Source organism: Phyllopteryx taeniolatus, chromosome 2 (genome assembly GCF_024500385.1).
Source record: "Phyllopteryx taeniolatus isolate TA_2022b chromosome 2, UOR_Ptae_1.2, whole genome shotgun sequence".
NCBI classification, from domain to species: domain Eukaryota; kingdom Metazoa; phylum Chordata; class Actinopteri; order Syngnathiformes; family Syngnathidae; genus Phyllopteryx; species Phyllopteryx taeniolatus.
In genome coordinates, this window is record NC_084503.1 from 38,897,154 (window position 1) to 38,916,703 (window position 19,550).

At 49.3% G+C, this 19,550-nt stretch overlaps 1 protein-coding gene and 2 long non-coding RNA genes across 6 annotated transcripts; all 3 read left to right on the top strand.

Annotated features, from left to right (window-relative positions):
- The first annotated feature begins 994 nt into the window (after positions 1-994).
- LOC133474449 (uncharacterized) lies at positions 995-4,143 on the top strand. Of its 2 annotated transcripts, none has more exons than XR_009787505.1 (4): positions 995-1,071; positions 2,728-2,753; positions 3,401-3,867; positions 3,968-4,143. It is a non-coding gene; the product is annotated as an uncharacterized LOC133474449 (long non-coding RNA). The 2 variants fall into 2 exon arrangements; XR_009787506.1 differs by having other exon boundaries at positions 1,044-1,386.
- A 465-nt stretch (positions 4,144-4,608) lies between these two features.
- Positions 4,609-9,314, top strand: LOC133474446 (uncharacterized). Of its 3 annotated transcripts, none has more exons than XM_061766183.1 (4): positions 4,609-6,237; positions 7,909-7,934; positions 8,573-9,038; positions 9,139-9,314. In XM_061766183.1, exons 1-3 carry the CDS (start codon positions 5,688-5,690, stop codon positions 8,588-8,590), a joined length of 594 nt encoding a protein of 197 aa, XP_061622167.1. In that variant the 5' UTR covers positions 4,609-5,687; the 3' UTR covers positions 8,591-9,038; positions 9,139-9,314. The 3 variants fall into 3 exon arrangements, 2 of the variants coding, with proteins under 2 accessions (XP_061622167.1, XP_061622166.1); XM_061766182.1 differs by lacking the exon at positions 9,139-9,314 and adding an exon at positions 8,066-8,217 and having other exon boundaries at positions 4,611-6,237; positions 8,573-9,039; XR_009787502.1 differs by having other exon boundaries at positions 6,219-6,552.
- A 2,074-nt stretch (positions 9,315-11,388) lies between these two features.
- LOC133474450 (uncharacterized) lies at positions 11,389-18,647 on the top strand. Its single transcript, XR_009787507.1, has 6 exons — positions 11,389-11,760; positions 13,133-13,158; positions 13,796-14,263; positions 14,364-16,996; positions 18,346-18,371; positions 18,496-18,647. It is a non-coding gene; the product is annotated as an uncharacterized LOC133474450 (long non-coding RNA).
- The last annotated feature ends 903 nt before the right edge of the window (positions 18,648-19,550 follow it).

Below are 19,550 nucleotides of genomic sequence, written 5' to 3' on the forward strand. Positions count from 1 at the left end.
GAAATCGACGGGAGAGATGAAGCCGACGACAACGGGCAGGAAAAGGGACCGGACCGGACGACGACGACGACTGGTCCGAAGCCACGGAAACGTCAACCGTGAGAGAAGCCGCCGGCGTCGGTGTTCCGCCGCGTGTATCGGAACCTCGAGCGAAAGCAAAGCGTGCGTCTTTCGCGAGGTCGGAGGTCGGTGCGCACGACGCGCGTGTAACTTAACGCCACGGCCTTTCTTCTGTGACGCCGACGGTGGCGCTGGGACCGGAAGGTCTCGTCCGGTCGAATGAACCCACGCAGGGGCTACTAAAATCCTCCGCAGAGCGCCGCGACCGGCTGAGGGAGCAGACGTTTCCAAAGAGACGGACGGTTCTTCCCGCAGCCTTCGCCGGCACGGGAGCCTTCGACATTTTCCGGATCGACCGCGCATCGGCGACTCGAGCTGCCGAGAAGCCTCGAACCGCCGTACCTCGGCCCGGGCGATGAACTGGACGGAGTCGGAGCAGAGCTGTCAATTGCTGAAATGCTCATTATTGAGGAGATTTCCGTGGCGCCCAAAGATCTCTTTGCATATGTGGGCGCAAGATTGAAGCAAATCCAAGGAACGAATTCACCTTTTGGTGGAACGTCTGTTCTCGCTGTCGGAGAGGTCTATCAGCTGGCGCCTGTGAGACGGCGCCAACCTTGGTGTGCGTACGACCCGACCCGACCCGACCCGACAACTTTGAAATGATCACATGGACTGAAATCACGAGGCAGAACGATGGCGTCCCTTTTGCTGAACTGCCGAACCGACTCCGCGTCAAAGGAACGTCCGATGAGCTGCCAGAACGAGACGGAGCTCGGCTTGCCGCAGCTTTCGCCCTCCCGGGACCGTGCCCGAAGGACACGCCGCACATCTATGCCACAAATAAACCAGCGGATAGCCATAACTCTGAAATGTTGAACCTGCTTCACCAGGGCATTGTGACAATGAAAGAAAAAGAAAGCTTCCGTTTCCCAGGATCCCCTGAACGCACCGCCGGGTGCTCTCAGGTGCTCGCGCTGCTTCGTCAGAGTGTCGCTTTCCTCCTCGAAGGTAAGTGGACGTAATCGCCCTGGCTCCATCCTAATAAAGCTCCGTGTTATTTATAGTGCTTTTGTTGATAGTAAATGGTCAAGTCTGTGTCGGTCGGCTAAGCGTCTAGCTATGAGCAGTAGCAATTTAAAGGGTTTTATATGTGTATTTGTCATGCTAATGGTACGAGTCTTCCGGAGAACTCTTAGGACGCTTTCGACTTTGAAGTTCATACTGCACTGTTTGTTAACGTGGCCGCTGGAAAGCCGTCTGTCTAAAACAGTGGCATGTCCACAGTATGTCTGTGTCCTAACTTGCTGTGGGGCTCCCAACACGGTACGTGAATTTGAAGTGCATGTAGCCGCCGTCGTCTCGTAACTTACAGACGCCATTTTGTCAGTATTACGGCGGAAACGGGCTCTGGTTCCTTCAACTTTGGCCATTCGAAATTGCTCCATTTGCGGAAAAGAACAGGTCTACGCGCACGGGTATTTGTAAAATGCCCATCTATTGACTCGGTCGTCAGCAACGTCTGGCAGGAGGTAGCCCGCAAGGAGCGCTTGACTAGCCCCCGGGCTGTTCTAAAAATAGCTTAGCAGTTAGTTATGCTACTCAGGCCAGAGAAACGCCCGCCGTTTCTTCCCCCCCCCCCCCCCCCGTTTTTTGGGCGCTGGATTCCAGGCCCGCAACTTTAGCGGCGGTCCACGAAAATCCCGGGTTTTTTTCGTGTGCGTGTGTTTTTTGTCGTCGTCGTTTTGCGCAAGGCTTGGTATCTTCAAATGGAGTGGTTGGCAAATCCCTTTACCGTGTTTGAATTTTTATTCATTCGGTTTAGATTTCCTGTGGTCGTGACAGATGAAAACCTTCATTTGTTCCTGGCGTATGCAAAATATGTTAAGTTCACGTTTAAATGATATTACATTTCTAAGAATGTCACTAAATCTCAGAAATGAGTGCTGTTTTATGTATGTATTGTATGTATGTATGTATTTATTTATTTATTTCTGTATTTCTTTCTGTATTTACTTATTTCTGTATTTATTTTTTTACATTGATTTATTATTATTTTTTTTATTATAACTTCATTGGCCGTCAGATATTTACAGTACTACGTCAAAAGACATGCGACGAGGCTAAAAATAAACTAGCCTATGGATTCAAATATACTGTGCTTGCGGCGACGCAGAGTTAATGTCTTTTCGGAACGGCGAATTATGACCTTAAAGACGATCGGCCGATCGGCATAAAATGCTCAATATCGTCCGACGCCGATCGGCCGATAAAAATCGGTGTAAAGTCTCGTCCTGAGTATTTTTGGAGGTAGAAGATACAATAACCAAACTGCTCCCCTCTGAGATAATGAAGACGTCTTGGTTCGTAAACATTATCGTCCTCCGGTTCCGATGCTATTGTTGCTATGTGGCTATTGCATTGTTGGTTTGCAAACATACAAGAAAATCAAACCGTACACGTTGTGTTTTAGGTGAGAAGCAGATATCTTAAGTTCCAGTTCAGGCTTGTACAATTCGACTGACTTGCCAACTTGAAGATTCCGAATTCAATAGTTGTAACTGTAAAATCCACTGTTGAGAAATGTTCACATAAATGTATAAATTAAATGCTTTTTCTTTCTCTCTCTCTCTCTCGCTCTCTCTCTCTCTCTCTCTCTCTCTGCAGAGGACAAACCATCGCCCAGGTGTGAGGTGTGTTTGGACTCCCTGATTTCTGAAGAACTTTATAGATTTTATTTATTTATTTCACTTCTTTTTATATATATATATATATATATATATATAATTTTTTATTTTTTTTTAAACCATTATATCGCTGGTGTCAAACTCAAGGCCCGGGGGCCAGATCTGGCCTGCCACGTCACTTTCTGTCGGCCATAAGAGCACTCGTATCATACCAGCCATGCAGCGTGTTCAACCAGCTCACACTCCGGACTACAACAAAGTCGTCACGTTCTCACTTTTCATTGTCATGATTATTTAAGGCAAGTATTGCGAGTCAGTCCTTATTGTATGAGGATTTATGACCACGCATTTCGGTAGGAATGATAAATCCACAATACCTTGCACGCTTAACATGTCAGTAAAACTGTTTCCGTCATGCGTAAGTGAAAAAGTTACAATTCAATGGAATTTTTACAAAGGAAAATAAAAAATAGTGTGTCGGTCGGTCGGTCTGTATTTATTCATGTCTTTATTTCTTTCTTTCTTTCCCCCCTCTTCTTTTTTTTGTCGTCACAATCAAATAAACCTCGCACCTTTGATTTATAAGAAATCTTGGCAAGTTGTATTTGTTTGTCCTATTTTTTGTCATTCATACTTGTTTTCTTTTTCTGCAGAAGACGACCTCTTGCTGACCCCTCAATCCAACTCTTGTCGCTGCTCTATCTTTTGTCTCTGCCTTCCTTCTATCTTTCACCTCTCAAGATGTATATAAAAAAAAAAAAAAAAAAAAAAAAAAGGGGGTGGGGGGGGCAAGAGATGTAAAGCTCGCAAAGTTGAACTGGGAGAAGCGTGCTCAAAACCACTCCCGGGCACCTGTTGCATCCTCTGGTGATTTCTATGCCACTGCCGCGCACTTCGGTGCGCGCAATTTGCCCGCCGCAGTTGCAAGCAACGATTTCCGTGCCTTTGCGCCATTTGAAAGCAAGGATTTCCGTGGCGCGGCTGCCGCACGCCTCGAGAACTGCGCCAGTGTCGGGGTCCCGATTTCCTCGCCCCGTCTTCGGAGAGCCGCACCTGTCGGAGACCCGATGACTGACGAGCCTGTCGAGGGAAAAGCTCTGCTGCGACACGATCGGGTGACGTACGTGTCGGCGTCTCATCGCCGAGCCCATCCGAGATATGCCGCTTCCGGAAAGAGTCGGCGTTCCGCTAATTCCGTGACATTTCTGGCTTTCCCGCAGGAAGTTGCATCACTCGACCGGCGCTGATCGAGATCTCGTTCGTGTACTTTGGCTGTTTTGAAGGCCCGAGGACGATGCACGGACAGTCGTTTGGCAACGGATGAAATTCCGGCGATTGTTCGTGGTTTGGGAAAAAAAAAAAACCAGACGTGTAAATAAACGTGTCAATCGACGTATGCTTGTTGTACTGCTTCATTTGAGTCCCAGAACCTCCGCAACAGACTCGAGTGCTTGATTTCAGAGGGAAATTTTGCAAGTTCTTGTCACCGGTCCAATTGTACATCGCTGTTTTCCGAGACCACCGAGGAAGGTACGGCTTTTCGGATCCCCGCTGCGGAGGACGCGACGGGCTTCCTGTTCCCCGTGGTGCGGCTGTCCTGTTTCTTTTCACAGCTTTAAATGATCTGATTGATAAGGTGATAGAGCTTCTCACAAGTTTGGGTACAAGTCCCTCTGCCCGGTGTGAGCTGCTGCTGCCGCCGCCGCCGCCGCCGCTTTGTTTTGGACCCGTTGCTGTCCCTGCCCATGACCACGAGATGGCGCCACGTGCACCGCTTGCTCCGGGAGCGGCGGACGACGATCACGCCGAGATGACGAGGGCGTCCGTATCCGCGTCGCCGAGCTATTTGTATAAACGAGTGACAACGCTTTGAAAACGAGTTACCCTCTCTCACTCCTTTGAGGGCGAAACGCAGGAGTCCGTTGAAGTGCGGACCCGAAGCGCGTGAATCGGAAGCGATGCGCTGAGCCGATGTCGCGTCGACGTGCGGAATTGTGCACGTCGAGCGAAAGGCAAACGTGTTTTGGCGCCGCTGATTGACACGGGCTTTTGTCCTAAGAAGAACGGGGAAACAGGCAGTCGTCAAAGACCGCAAATTCTCACAGCACAAAAACCCAGAGGAATTTTTACGGGGCATCGCTCGAGCTGCGCCTGCCTCATCGCGCTGGCTGTCAGCCGAAATCCCGACGCTTTCCAACGTACCGGAGGCTCCGCGATCACGCTCGTTTACGGTTAGCGGACGCTGAATACCTCGAGGCCGGGGCCGACGTTGTCGACGGGAACGAAGAGAAGTACGAGAGGCGCAGAAAAGACCTTGGCAGTGCCGTGCGAGAGGTGGAGGAAGGTGGAATAATCCTAAAACGAACGGTGCCGCCCGGCTCCTGAGAGGGAATTTACAAAGACTGGAAAGCATGGAGGAAATCGACGGGAGAGATGAAGCCGACGACAACGGGCAGGAAAAGGGACCGGACCGGACGACGACGACGACTGGTCCGAAGCCACGGAAACGTCAACCGTGAGAGAAGCCGCCGGCGTCGGTGTTCCGCCGCGTGTATCGGAACCTCGAGCGAAAGCAAAGCGTGCGTCTTTCGCGAGGTCGGAGGTCGGAGGTCGGTGCGCACGACGCGCGTGTAACTTAACGCCACGGCCTTTCTTCTGTGACGCCGACGGTGGCGCTGGGACCGGAAGGTCTCGTCCGGTCGAATGAACCCACGCAGGGGCTACTAAAATCCTCCGCAGAGCGCCGCGACCGGCTGAGGGAGCAGACGTTTCCAAAGAGACGGACGGTTCTTCCCGCAGCCTTCGCCGGCACGGGAGCCTTCGACATTTTCCGGATCGACCGCGCATCGGCGACTCGAGCTGCCGAGAAGCCTCGAACCGCCGTACCTCGGCCCGGGCGATGAACTGGACGGAGTCGGAGCAGAGCTGTCAATTGCTGAAATGCTCATTATTGAGGAGATTTCCGTGGCGCCCAAAGATCTCTTTGCATATGTGGGCGCAAGATTGAAGCAAATCCAAGGAACGAATTCACCTTTTGGTGGAACGTCTGTTCTCGCTGTCGGAGAGGTCTATCAGCTGGCGCCTGTGAGACGGCGCCAACCTTGGTGTGCGTACGACCCGACCCGACCCGACAACTTTGAAATGATCACATGGACTGAAATCACGAGGCAGAAAGATGGCGTCCCTTTTGCTGAACTGCCGAACCGACTCCGCGTCAAAGGAACGTCCGATGAGCTGCCAGAACGAGACGGAGCTCGGCTTGCCGCAGCTTTCGCCCTCCCGGGACCGTGCCCGAAGGACACGCCGCACATCTATGCCACAAATAAACCAGCGGATAGCCATAACTCTGAAATGTTGAACCTGCTTCACCAGGGCATTGTGACAATGAAAGAAAAAGAAAGCTTCCGTTTCCCAGGATCCCCTGAACGCACCGCCGGGTGCTCTCAGGTGCTCGCGCTGCTTCGTCAGAGTGTCGCTTTCCTCCTCGAAGGTAAGTGGACGTAATCGCCCTGGCTCCATCCTAATAAAGCTCCGTGTTATTTATAGTGCTTTTGTTGATAGTAAATGGTCAAGTCTGTGTCGGTCGGCTAAGCGTCTAGCTATGAGCAGTAGCAATTTAAAGGGTTTTATATGTGTATTTGTCATGCTAATGGTACGAGTCTTCCGGAGAACTCTTAGGACGCTTTCGACTTTGAAGTTCATACTGCACTGTTTGTTAACGTGGCCGCTGGAAAGCCGTCTGTCTAAAACAGTGGCATGTCCACAGTATGTCTGTGTCCTAACTTGCTGTGGGGCTCCCAACACGGTACGTGAATTTGAAGTGCATGTAGCCGCCGTCGTCTCGTAACTTACAGACGCCATTTTGTCAGTATTACGGCGGAAACGGGCTCTGGTTCCTTCAACTTTGGCCATTCGAAATTGCTCCATTTGCGGAAAAGAACAGGTCTACGCGCACGGGTATTTGTAAAATGCCCATCTATTGACTCGGTCGTCAGCAACGTCTGGCAGGAGGTAGCCCGCAAGGAGCGCTTGACTAGCCCCCGGGCTGTTCTAAAAATAGCTTAGCAGTTAGTTATGCTACTCAGGCCAGAGAAACGCCCGCCGTTTCTTACCCCCCCCCCCCCCCCCCCGTTTTTTGGGCGCTGGATTCCAGGCCCGCAACTTTAGCGGCGGTCCACGAAAATCCCGGGTTTTTTTCGTGTGCGTGTGTTTTTTGTCGTCGTCGTTTTGCGCAAGGCTTGGTATCTTCAAATGGAGTGGTTGGCAAATCCCTTTACCGTGTTTGAATTTTTATTCATTCGGTTTAGATTTCCTGTGGTCGTGACAGATGAAAACCTTCATTTGTTCCTGGCGTATGCAAAATATGTTAAGTTCACGTTTAAATGATATTACATTTCTAAGAATGTCACTAAATCTCAGAAATGAGTGCTGTTTTATGTATGTATTGTATGTATGTATGTATTTATTTATTTATTTCTGTATTTATTTATTTCTGTATTTCTGTATTTCTGTATTTACTTATTTCTGTATTTATTTTTTTACATTGATTTATAATTTTTTTTTTTATTATAACTTCATTGGCCGTCAGATATTTACAGTACTACGTCAAAAGACATGCGACGAGGCTAAAAATAAACTAGCCTATGGATTCAAATATACTGTGCTTGCGGCGACGCAGAGTTAATGTCTTTTCGGAACGGCGAATTATGACCTTAAAGACGATCGGCCGATCGGCATAAAATGCTCAATATCGTCCGACGCCGATCGGCCGATAAAAATCGGTGTAAAGTCTCGTCCTGAGTATTTTTGGAGGTAGAAGATACAATAACCAAACTGCTCCCCTCTGAGATAATGAAGACGTCTTGGTTCGTAAACATTATCGTCCTCCGGTTCCGATGCTATTGTTGCTATGTGGCTATTGCATTGTTGGTTTGCAAACATACAAGAAAATCAAACCGTACACGTTGTGTTTTAGGTGAGAAGCAGATATCTTAAGTTCCAGTTCAGGCTTGTACAATTCGACTGACTTGCCAACTTGAAGATTCCGAATTCAATAGTTGTAACTGTAAAATCCACTGTTGAGAAATGTTCACATAAATGTATAAATTAAATGCTTTTTCTTTCTCTCTCTCTCTCTCGCTCTCTCTCTCTCTCTCTGCAGAGCACAAACCATCGCCCAGGTGTGAGGTGTGTTTGGACTCCCTGATTTCTGAAGAACTTTATAGATTTTATTTATTTCACTTCTTTTTATATATATATATATATATATAATTTTTTATTTTTTTTTAAACCATTATATCGCTGGTGTCAAACTCAAGGCCCGGGGGCCAGATCTGGCCTGCCACGTCACTTTCTGTCGGCCATAAGAGCACTCGTATCATACCAGCCATGCAGCGTGTTCAACCAGCTCACACTCCGGACTACAACAAAGTCGTCACGTTCTCACTTTTCATTGTCATGATTATTTAAGGCAAGTATTGCGAGTCAGTCCTTATTGTATGAGGATTTATGACCACGCATTTCGGTAGGAATGATAAATCCACAATACCTTGCACGCTTAACATGTCAGTAAAACTGTTTCCGTCATGCGTAAGTGAAAAAGTTACAATTCAATGGAATTTTTACAAAGGAAAATAAAAAATAGTGTGTCAGGTCGGTCGGTCTGTATTTATTCATGTCTTTATTTCTTTCTTTCTTTCCCCCCTCTTCTTTTTTTTGTCGTCACAATCAAATAAACCTCGCACCTTTGATTTATAAGAAATCTTGGCAAGTTGTATTTGTTTGTCCTATTTTTTGTCATTCATACTTGTTTTCTTTTTCTGCAGAAGACGACCTCTTGCTGACCCCTCAATCCAACTCTTGTCGCTGCTCTATCTTTTGTCTCTGCCTTCCTTCTATCTTTCACCTCTCAAGATGTATATAAAAAAAAAAAAAAAAAAAAAAAAGGGGGTGGGGGGGGGCAAGAGATGTCAGGCTCGCAAAGTTGAACTGGGAGAAGCGTGCTCAAAACCACTCCCGGGCACCTGTTGCATCCTCTGGTGATTTCTATGCCACTGCCGCGCACTTCGGTGCGCGCAATTTGCCCGCCGCAGTTGCAAGCAACGATTTCCGTGCCTTTGCGCCATTTGAAAGCAAGGATTTCCGTGGCGCGGCTGCCGCACGCCTCGAGAACTGCGCCAGTGTCGGGGTCCCGATTTCCTCGCCCCGTCTTCGGAGAGCCGCACCTGTCGGAGACCCGATGACTGACGAGCCTGTCGAGGGAAAAGCTCTGCTGCGACACGATCGGGTGACGTACGTGTCGGCGTCTCATCGCCGAGCCCATCCGAGATATGCCGCTTCCGGAAAGAGTCGGCGTTCCGCTAATTCCGTGACATTTCTGGCTTTCCCGCAGGAAGTTGCATCACTCGACCGGCGCTGATCGAGATCTCGTTCGTGTACTTTGGCTGTTTTGAAGGCCCGAGGACGATGCACGGACAGTCGTTTGGCAACGGATGAAATTCCGGCGATTGTTCGTGGTTTGGGAAAAAAAAAAAACCAGACGTGTAAATAAACGTGTCAATCGACGTATGCTTGTTGTACTGCTTCATTTGAGTCCCAGAACCTCCGCAACAGACTCGAGTGCTTGATTTCAGAGGGAAATTTTGCAAGTTCTTGTCACCGGTCCAATTGTACATCGCTGTTTTCCGAGACCACCGAGGAAGGTACGGCTTTTCGGATCCCCGCTGCGGAGGACGCGACGGGCTTCCTGTTCCCCGTGGTGCGGCTGTCCTGTTTCTTTTCACAGCTTTAAATGATCTGATTGATAAGGTGATAGAGCTTCTCACAAGTTTGGGTACAAGTCCCTCTGCCCGGTGTGAGCTGCTGCTGCCGCCGCCGCCGCCGCCGCTTTGTTTTGGACCCGTTGCTGTCCCTGCCCATGACCACGAGATGGCGCCACGTGCACCGCTTGCTCCGGGAGCGGCGGACGACGATCACGCCGAGATGACGAGGGCGTCCGTATCCGCGTCGCCGAGCTATTTGTATAAACGAGTGACAACGCTTTGAAAACGAGTTACCCTCTCTCACTCCTTTGAGGGCGAAACGCAGGAGTCCGTTGAAGTGCGGACCCGAAGCGCGTGAATCGGAAGCGATGCGCTGAGCCGATGTCGCGTCGACGTGCGGAATTGTGCACGTCGAGCGAAAGGCAAACGTGTTTTGGCGCCGCTGATTGACACGGGCTTTTGTCCTAAGAAGAACGGGGAAACAGGCAGTCGTCAAAGACCGCAAATTCTCACAGCACAAAAACCCAGAGGAATTTTTACGGGGCATCGCTCGAGCTGCGCCTGCCTCATCGCGCTGGCTGTCAGCCGAAATCCCGACGCTTTCCAACGTACCGGAGGCTCCGCGATCACGCTCGTTTACGGTTAGCGGACGCTGAATACCTCGAGGCCGGGGCCGACGTTGTCGACGGGAACGAAGAGAAGTACGAGAGGCGCAGAAAAGACCTTGGCAGTGCCGTGCGAGAGGTGGAGGAAGGTGGAATAATCCTAAAACGAACGGTGCCGCCCGGCTCCTGAGAGGGAATTTACAAAGACTGGAAAGCATGGAGGAAATCGACGGGAGAGATGAAGCCGACGACAACGGGCAGGAAAAGGGACCGGACCGGACGACGACGACGACTGGTCCGAAGCCACGGAAACGTCAACCGTGAGAGAAGCCGCCGGCGTCGGTGTTCCGCCGCGTGTATCGGAACCTCGAGCGAAAGCAAAGCGTGCGTCTTTCGCGAGGTCGGAGGTCGGAGGTCGGTGCGCACGACGCGCGTGTAACTTAACGCCACGGCCTTTCTTCTGTGACGGTGGCGCTGGGACCGGAAGGTCTCGTCCGGTCGAATGAACCCACGCAGGGGCTACTAAAATCCTCCGCAGAGCGCCGCGACCGGCTGAGGGAGCAGACGTTTCCAAAGAGACGGACGGTTCTTCCCGCAGCCTTCGCCGGCACGGGAGCCTTCGACATTTTCCGGATCGACCGCGCATCGGCGACTCGAGCTGCCGAGAAGCCTCGAACCGCCGTACCTCGGCCCGGGCGATGAACTGGACGGAGTCGGAGCAGAGCTGTCAATTGCTGAAATGCTCATTATTGAGGAGATTTCCGTGGCGCCCAAAGATCTCTTTGCATATGTGGGCGCAAGATTGAAGCAAATCCAAGGAACGAATTCACCTTTTGGTGGAACGTCTGTTCTCGCTGTCGGAGAGGTCTATCAGCTGGCGCCTGTGAGACGGCGCCAACCTTGGTGTGCGTACGACCCGACCCGACCCGACCCGACAACTTTGAAATGATCACATGGACTGAAATCACGAGGCAGAAAGATGGCGTCCCTTTTGCTGAACTGCCGAACCGACTCCGCGTCAAAGGAACGTCCGATGAGCTGCCAGAACGAGACGGAGCTCGGCTTGCCGCAGCTTTCGCCCTCCCGGGACCGTGCCCGAAGGACACGCCGCACATCTATGCCACAAATAAACCAGCGGATAGCCATAACTCTGAAATGTTGAACCTGCTTCACCAGGGCATTGTGACAATGGATGCGCACGCCTACGAGAGAGATGACAGAACTGGCCGAAAGAAATAGAAAGCTTCCGTTTCCCAGGATCCCCTGAACGCACCGCCGGGTGCTCTCAGGTGCTCGCGCTGCTTCGTCAGAGTGTCGCTTTCCTCCTCGAAGGTAAGTGGACGTAATCGCCCTGGCTCCATCCTAATAAAGCTCCGTGTTATTTATAGTGCTTTTGTTGATAGTAAATGGTCAAGTCTGTGTCGGTCGGCTAAGCGTCTAGCTATGAGCAGTAGCAATTTAAAGGGTTTTATATGTGTATTTGTCATGCTAATGGTACGAGTCTTCCGGAGAACTCTTAGGACGCTTTCGACTTTGAAGTTCATACTGCACTGTTTGTTAACGTGGCCGCTGGAAAGCCGTCTGTCTAAAACAGTGGCATGTCCACAGTATGTCTGTGTCCTAACTTGCTGTGGGGCTCCCAACACGGTACGTGAATTTGAAGTGCATGTAGCCGCCGTCGTCTCGTAACTTACAGACGCCATTTTGTCAGTATTACGGCGGAAACGGGCTCTGGTTCCTTCAACTTTGGCCATTCGAAATTGCTCCATTTGCGGAAAAGAACAGGTCTACGCGCACGGGTATTTGTAAAATGCCCATCTATTGACTCGGTCGTCAGCAACGTCTGGCAGGAGGTAGCCCGCAAGGAGCGCTTGACTAGCCCCCGGGCTGTTCTAAAAATAGCTTAGCAGTTAGTTATGCTACTCAGGCCAGAGAAACGCCCGCCGTTTCTTCCCCCCCCCCCCCCCCCCCCCCGTTTTTTGGGCGCTGGATTCCAGGCCCGCAACTTTAGCGGCGGTCCACGAAAATCCCGGGTTTTTTTCGTGTGCGTGTGTTTTTTGTCGTCGTCGTTTTGCGCAAGGCTTGGTATCTTCAAATGGAGTGGTTGGCAAATCCCTTTACCGTGTTTGAATTTTTATTCATTCGGTTTAGATTTCCTGTGGTCGTGACAGATGAAAACCTTCATTTGTTCCTGGCGTATGCAAAATATGTTAAGTTCACGTTTAAATGATATTACATTTCTAAGAATGTCACTAAATCTCAGAAATGAGTGCTGTTTTATGTATGTATTGTATGTATGTATGTATTTATTTATTTATTTCTGTATTTATTTATTTATTTATTTCTGTATTTCTGTATTTACTTATTTCTGTATTTATTTTTTTACATTGATTTATTATTATTTTTTTTATTATAACTTCATTGGCCGTCAGATATTTACAGTACTACGTCAAAAGACATGCGACGAGGCTAAAAATAAACTAGCCTATGGATTCAAATATACTGTGCTTGCGGCGACGCAGAGTTAATGTCTTTTCGGAACGGCGAATTATGACCTTAAAGACGATCGGCCGATCGGCATAAAATGCTCAATATCGTCCGACGCCGATCGGCCGATAAAAATCGGTGTAAAGTCTCGTCCTGAGTATTTTTGGAGGTAGAAGATACAATAACCAAACTGCTCCCCTCTGAGATAATGAAGACGTCTTGGTTCGTAAACATTATCGTCCTCCGGTTCCGATGCTATTGTTGCTATGTGGCTATTGCATTGTTGGTTTGCAAACATACAAGAAAATCAAACCGTACACGTTGTGTTTTAGGTGAGAAGCAGATATCTTAAGTTCCAGTTCAGGCTTGTACAATTCGACTGACTTGCCAACTTGAAGATTCCGAATTCAATAGTTGTAACTGTAAAATCCACTGTTGAGAAATGTTCACATAAATGTATAAATTAAATGCTTTTTCTTTCTCTCTCTCTCTCTCGCTCTCTCTCTCTCTCTCTCTCTCTCTCTCTCTGCAGAGCACAAACCATCGCCCAGGTGTGAGGTGTGTTTGGACTCCCTGATTTCTGAAGAACTTTATAGATTTTATTTATTTCACTTCTTTTTATATATATATATATATATATAATTTTTTATTTTTTTTTAAACCATTATATCGCTGGTGTCAAACTCAAGGCCCGGGGGCCAGATCTGGCCTGCCACGTCACTTTCTGTCGGCCATAAGAGCACTCGTATCATACCAGCCATGCAGCGTGTTCAACCAGCTCACACTCCGGACTACAACAAAGTCGTCACGTTCTCACTTTTCATTGTCATGATTATTTAAGGCAAGTATTGCGAGTCAGTCCTTATTGTATGAGGATTTATGACCACGCATTTCGGTAGGAATGATAAATCCACAATACCTTGCACGCTTAACATGTCAGTAAAACTGTTTCCTTCATGCGTAAGTGAAAAAGTTACAATTCAATGGAATTTTTACAAAGGAAAATAAAAAATAGTGTGTCGGTCGGTCGGTCTGTATTTATTCATGTCTTTATTTCTTTCTTTCTTTCCCCCCTCTTCTTTTTTTTGTCGTCACAATCAAATAAACCTCGCACCTTTGATTTATAAGAAATCTTGGCAAGTTGTATTTGTTTGTCCTATTTTTTGGCATTCATACTTGTTTTCTTTTTCTGCAGAAGACGACCTCTTGCTGACCCCTCAATCCAACTCTTGTCGCTGCTCTATCTTTTGTCTCTGCCTTCCTTCTATCTTTCACCTCTCAAGATGTATATAAAAAAAAAAAAAAAAAAAAAAAAAGGGGGGGGGGGGGGGGCAAGAGATGTCAGGCTCGCAAAGTTGAACTGGGAGAAGCGTGCTCAAAACCACTCCCGGGCACCTGTTGCATCCTCTGGTGATTTCTATGCCACTGCCGCGCACTTCGGTGCGCGCAATTTGCCCGCCGCAGTTGCAAGCAACGATTTCCGTGCCTTTGCGCCATTTGAAAGCAAGGATTTCCGTGGCGCGGCTGCCGCACGCCTCGAGAACTGCGCCAGTGTCGGGGTCCCGATTTCCTCGCCCCGTCTTCGGAGAGCCGCACCTGTCGGAGACCCGATGACTGACGAGCCTGTCGAGGGAAAAGCTCTGCTGCGACACGATCGGGTGACGTACGTGTCGGCGTCTCATCGCCGAGCCCATCCGAGATATGCCGCTTCCGGAAAGAGTCGGCGTTCCGCTAATTCCGTGACATTTCTGGCTTTCCCGCAGGAAGTTGCATCACTCGACCGGCGCTGATCGAGATCTCGTTCGTGTACTTTGGCTGTTTTGAAGGCCCGAGGACGATGCACGGACAGTCGTTTGGCAACGGATGAAATTCCGGCGATTGTTCGTGGTTTGGGAAAAAAAAAAAAACAGACGTGTAAATAAACGTGTCAATCGACGTATGCTTGTTGTACTGCTTCATTTGAGTCCCAGAACCTCCGCAACAGACTCGAGTGCTTGATTTCAGAGGGAAATTTTGCAAGTTCTTGTCACCGGTCCAATTGTACATCGCTGTTTTCCGAGACCACCGAGGAAGGTACGGCTTTTCGGATCCCCGCTGCGGAGGACGCGACGGGCTTCCTGTTCCCCGTGGTGCGGCTGTCCTGTTTCTTTTCACAGCTTTAAATGATCTGATTGATAAGGTGATAGAGCTTCTCACAAGTTTGGGTACAAGTCCCTCTGCCCGGTGTGAGCTGCTGCTGCCGCCGCCGCCGCCGCCGCTTTGTTTTGGACCCGTTGCTGTCCCTGCCCATGACCACGAGATGGCGCCACGTGCACCGCTTGCTCCGGGAGCGGCGGACGACGATCACGCCGAGATGACGAGGGCGTCCGTATCCGCGTCGCCGAGGAAACGAGGGCTTGCCGACGGCATATGAAGCAGTGCTCTCGCAGCGTGCTATTTGTATAAACGAGTGACAACGCTTTGAAAACGAGTTCCCCTCTCTCACTCCTTTGAGGGCGAAACGCAGGAGTCCGTTGAAGTGCGGACCCGAAGCGCGTGAATCGGAAGCGATGCGCTGAGCCGATGTCGCGTCGACGTGCGGAATTGTGCACGTCGAGCGAAAGGCAAACGTGTTTTGGCGCCGCTGATTGACACGGGCTTTTGTCCTAAGAAGAACGGGGAAACAGGCAGTCGTCAAAGACCGCAAATTCTCACAGCACAAAAACCCAGAGGAATTTTTACGGGGCATCGCTCGAGCTGCGCCTGCCTCATCGCGCTGGCTGTCAGCCGAAATCCCGACGCTTTCCAACGTACCGGAGGCTCCGCGATCACGCTCGTTTACGGTTAGCGGACGCTGAATACCTCGAGGCCGGGGCCGACGTTGTCGACGGGAACGAAGAGAAGTACGAGAGGCGCAGAAAAGACCTTGGCAGTGCCGTGCGAGAGGTGGAGGAAGGTGGAATAATCCTAAAACGAACGGTGCCGCCCGGCTCCTGAGAGGGAATTTACAAAGACTGGAAAGCATGGAGGAAATCGACGGGAGAGATGAAGCCGACGACAACGGGCAGGAAAAGGGACCGGACCGGACGACGACGACGACTGGTCCGAAGCCACGGAAACGTCAACCGTGAGAGAAGCCGCCGGCGTCGGTGTTCCGCCGCGTGTATCGGAACCTCGAGCGAAAGCAAAGCGTGCGTCTTTCGCGAGGTCGGAGGTCGGAGGTCGGTGCGCACGACGCGCGTGTAACTTAACGCCACGGCCTTTCTTCTGTGACGCCGACGGTGGCGCTGGGACCGGAAGGTCTCGTCCGGTCGAATGAACCCACGCAGGGGCTACTAAAATCCTCCGCAGAGCGCCGCGACCGGCTGAGGGAGCAGACGTTTCCAAAGAGACGGACGGTTCTTCCCGCAGCCTTCGCCGGCACGGGAGCCTTCGACATTTTCCGGATCGACCGCGCATCGGCGACTCGAGCTGCCGAGAAGCCTCGAACCGCCGTACCTCGGCCCGGGCGATGAACTGGACGGAGTCGGAGCAGAGCTGTCAATTGCTGAAATGCTCATTATTGAGGAGATTTCCGTGGCGCCCAAAGATCTCTTTGCATATGTGGGCGCAAGATTGAAGCAAATCCAAGGAACGAATTCACCTTTTGGTGGAACGTCTGTTCTCGCTGTCGGAGAGGTCTATCAGCTGGCGCCTGTGAGACGGCGCCAACCTTGGTGTGCGTACGACCCGACCCGACCCGACAACTTTGAAATGATCACATGGACTGAAATCACGAGGCAGAAAGATGGCGTCCCTTTTGCTGAACTGCCGAACCGACTCCGCGTCAAAGGAACGTCCGATGAGCTGCCAGAACGAGACGGAGCTCGGCTTGCCGCAGCTTTCGCCCTCCCGGGACCGTGCCCGAAGGACACGCCGCACATCTATGCCACAAATAAACCAGCGGATAGCCATAACTCTGAAATGTTGAACCTGCTTCACCAGGGCATTGTGACAATGAAAGAAAAAGAAAGCTTCCGTTTCCCAGGATCCCCTGAACGCACCGCCGGGTGCTCTCAGGTGCTCGCGCTGCTTCGTCAGAGTGTCGCTTTCCTCCTCGAAGGTAAGTGGACGTAATCGCCCTGGCTCCATCCTAATAAAGCTCCGTGTTATTTATAGTGCTTTTGTTGATAGTAAATGGTCAAGTCTGTGTCGGTCGGCTAAGCGTCTAGCTATGAGCAGTAGCAATTTAAAGGGTTTTATATGTGTATTTGTCATGCTAATGGTACGAGTCTTCCGGAGAACTCTTAGGACGCTTTCGACTTTGAAGTTCATACTGCACTGTTTGTTAACGTGGCCGCTGGAAAGCCGTCTGTCTAAAACAGTGGCATGTCCACAGTATGTCTGTGTCCTAACTTGCTGTGGGGCTCCCAACACGGTACGTGAATTTGAAGTGCATGTAGCCGCCGTCGTCTCGTAACTTACAGACGCCATTTTGTCAGTATTACGGCGGAAACGGGCTCTGGTTCCTTCAACTTTGGCCATTCGAAATTGCTCCATTTGCGGAAAAGAACAGGTCTACGCGCACGGGTATTTGTAAAATGCCCATCTATTGACTCGGTCGTCAGCAACGTCTGGCAGGAGGTAGCCCGCAAGGAGCGCTTGACTAGCCCCCGGGCTGTTCTAAAAATAGCTTAGCAGTTAGTTATGCTACTCAGGCCAGAGAAACGCCCGCCGTTTCTTCCCCCCCCCCCCCGTTTTTTGGGCGCTGGATTCCAGGCCCGCAACTTTAGCGGCGGTCCACGAAAATCCCGGGTTTTTTTCGTGTGCGTGTGTTTTTTGTCGTCGTCGTTTTGCGCAAGGCTTGGTATCTTCAAATGGAGTGGTTGGCAAATCCCTTTACCGTGTTTGAATTTTTATTCATTCGGTTTAGATTTCCTGTGGTCGTGACAGATGAAAACCTTCATTTGTTCCTGGCGTATGCAAAATATGTTAAGTTCACGTTTAAATGATATTACATTTCTAAGAATGTCACTAAATCTCAGAAATGAGTGCTGTTTTATGTATGTATTGTATGTATGTATGTATTTATTTATTTATTTCTGTATTTATTTATTTATTTATTTCTGTATTTCTTTCTGTATTTACTTATTTCTGTATTTATTTTTTTACATTGATTTATAATTTTTTTTTTTATTATAACTTCATTGGCCGTCAGATATTTACAGTACTACGTCAAAAGACATGCGACGAGGCTAAAAATAAACTAGCCTATGGATTCAAATATACTGTGCTTGCGGCGACGCAGAGTTAATGTCTTTTCGGAACGGCGAATTATGACCTTAAAGACGATCGGCCGATCGGCATAAAATGCTCAATATCGTCCGACGCCGATCGGCCGATAAAAATCGGTGTAAAGTCTCGTCCTGAGTATTTTTGGAGGTAGAAGATACAATAACCAAACTGCTCCCCTCTGAGATAATGAAGACGTCTTGGTTCGTAAACATTATCGTCCTCCGGTTCCGATGCTATTGTTGCTATGTGGCTATTGCATTGTTGGTTTGCAAACATACAAGAAAATCAAACCGTACACGTTGTGTTTTAGGTGAGAAGCAGATATCTTAAGTTCCAGTTCAGGCTTGTACAATTCGACTGACTTGCCAACTTGAAGATTCCGAATTCAATAGTTGTAACTGTAAAATCCACTGTTGAGAAATGTTCACATAAATGTATAAATTAAATGCTTTTTCTTTCTCTCTCTCTCTCTCTCTCTCTCTCTCTCTGCAGAGCACAAACCATCGCCCAGGTGTGAGGTGTGTTTGGACTCCCTGATTTCTGAAGAACTTTATAGATTTTATTTATTTATTTCACTTCTTTTTATATATATATTTTTTAATTTTTATTTTAAACCATTATATCGCTGGTGTCAAACTCAAGGCCCGGGGGCCAGATCTGGCCTGCCACGTCACTTTCTGTCGGCCATAAGAGCACTCGTATCATACCAGCCATGCAGCGTGTTCAACCAGCTCACACTCCGGACTACAACAAAGTCGTCACGTTCTCACTTTTCATTGTCATGATTATTTAAGGCAAGTATTGCGAGTCAGTCCTTATTGTATGAGGATTTATGACCACGCATTTCGGTAGGAATGATAAATCCACAATACCTTGCACGCTTAACATGTCAGTAAAACTGTTTCCTTCATGCGTAAGTGAAAAAGTTACAATTCAATGGAATTTTTACAAAGGAAAATAAAAAATAGTGTGTCGGTCGGTCGGTCTGTATTTATTCATGTCTTTATTTCTTTCTTTCTTTCCCCCCTCTTCTTTTTTTTGTCGTCACAATCAAATAAACCTCGCACCTTTGATTTATAAGAAATCTTGGCAAGTTGTATTTGTTTGTCCTATTTTTTGTCATTCATACTTGTTTTCTTTTTCTGCAGAAGACGACCTCTTGCTGACCCCTCAATCCAACTCTTGTCGCTGCTCTATCTTTTGTCTCTGCCTTCCTTCTATCTTTCACCTCTCAAGATGTATATAAAAAAAAAAAAAAAGGGGGGGGGGGGGGGCAAGAGATGTCAGGCTCGCAAAGTTGAACTGGGAGAAGCGTGCTCAAAACCACTCCCGGGCACCTGTTGCATCCTCTGGTGATTTCTATGCCACTGCCGCGCACTTCGGTGCGCGCAATTTGCCCGCCGCAGTTGCAAGCAACGATTTCCGTGCCTTTGCGCCATTTGAAAGCAAGGATTTCCGTGGCGCGGCTGCCGCACGCCTCGAGAACTGCGCCAGTGTCGGGGGTCCCGATTTCCTCGCCCCGTCTTCGGAGAGCCGCACCTGTCGGAGACCCGATGACTGACGAGCCTGTCGAGGGAAAAGCTCTGCTGCGACACGATCGGGTGACGTACGTGTCGGCGTCTCATCGCCGAGCCCATCCGAGATATGCCGCTTCCGGAAAGAGTCGGCGTTCCGCTAATTCCGTGACATTTCTGGCT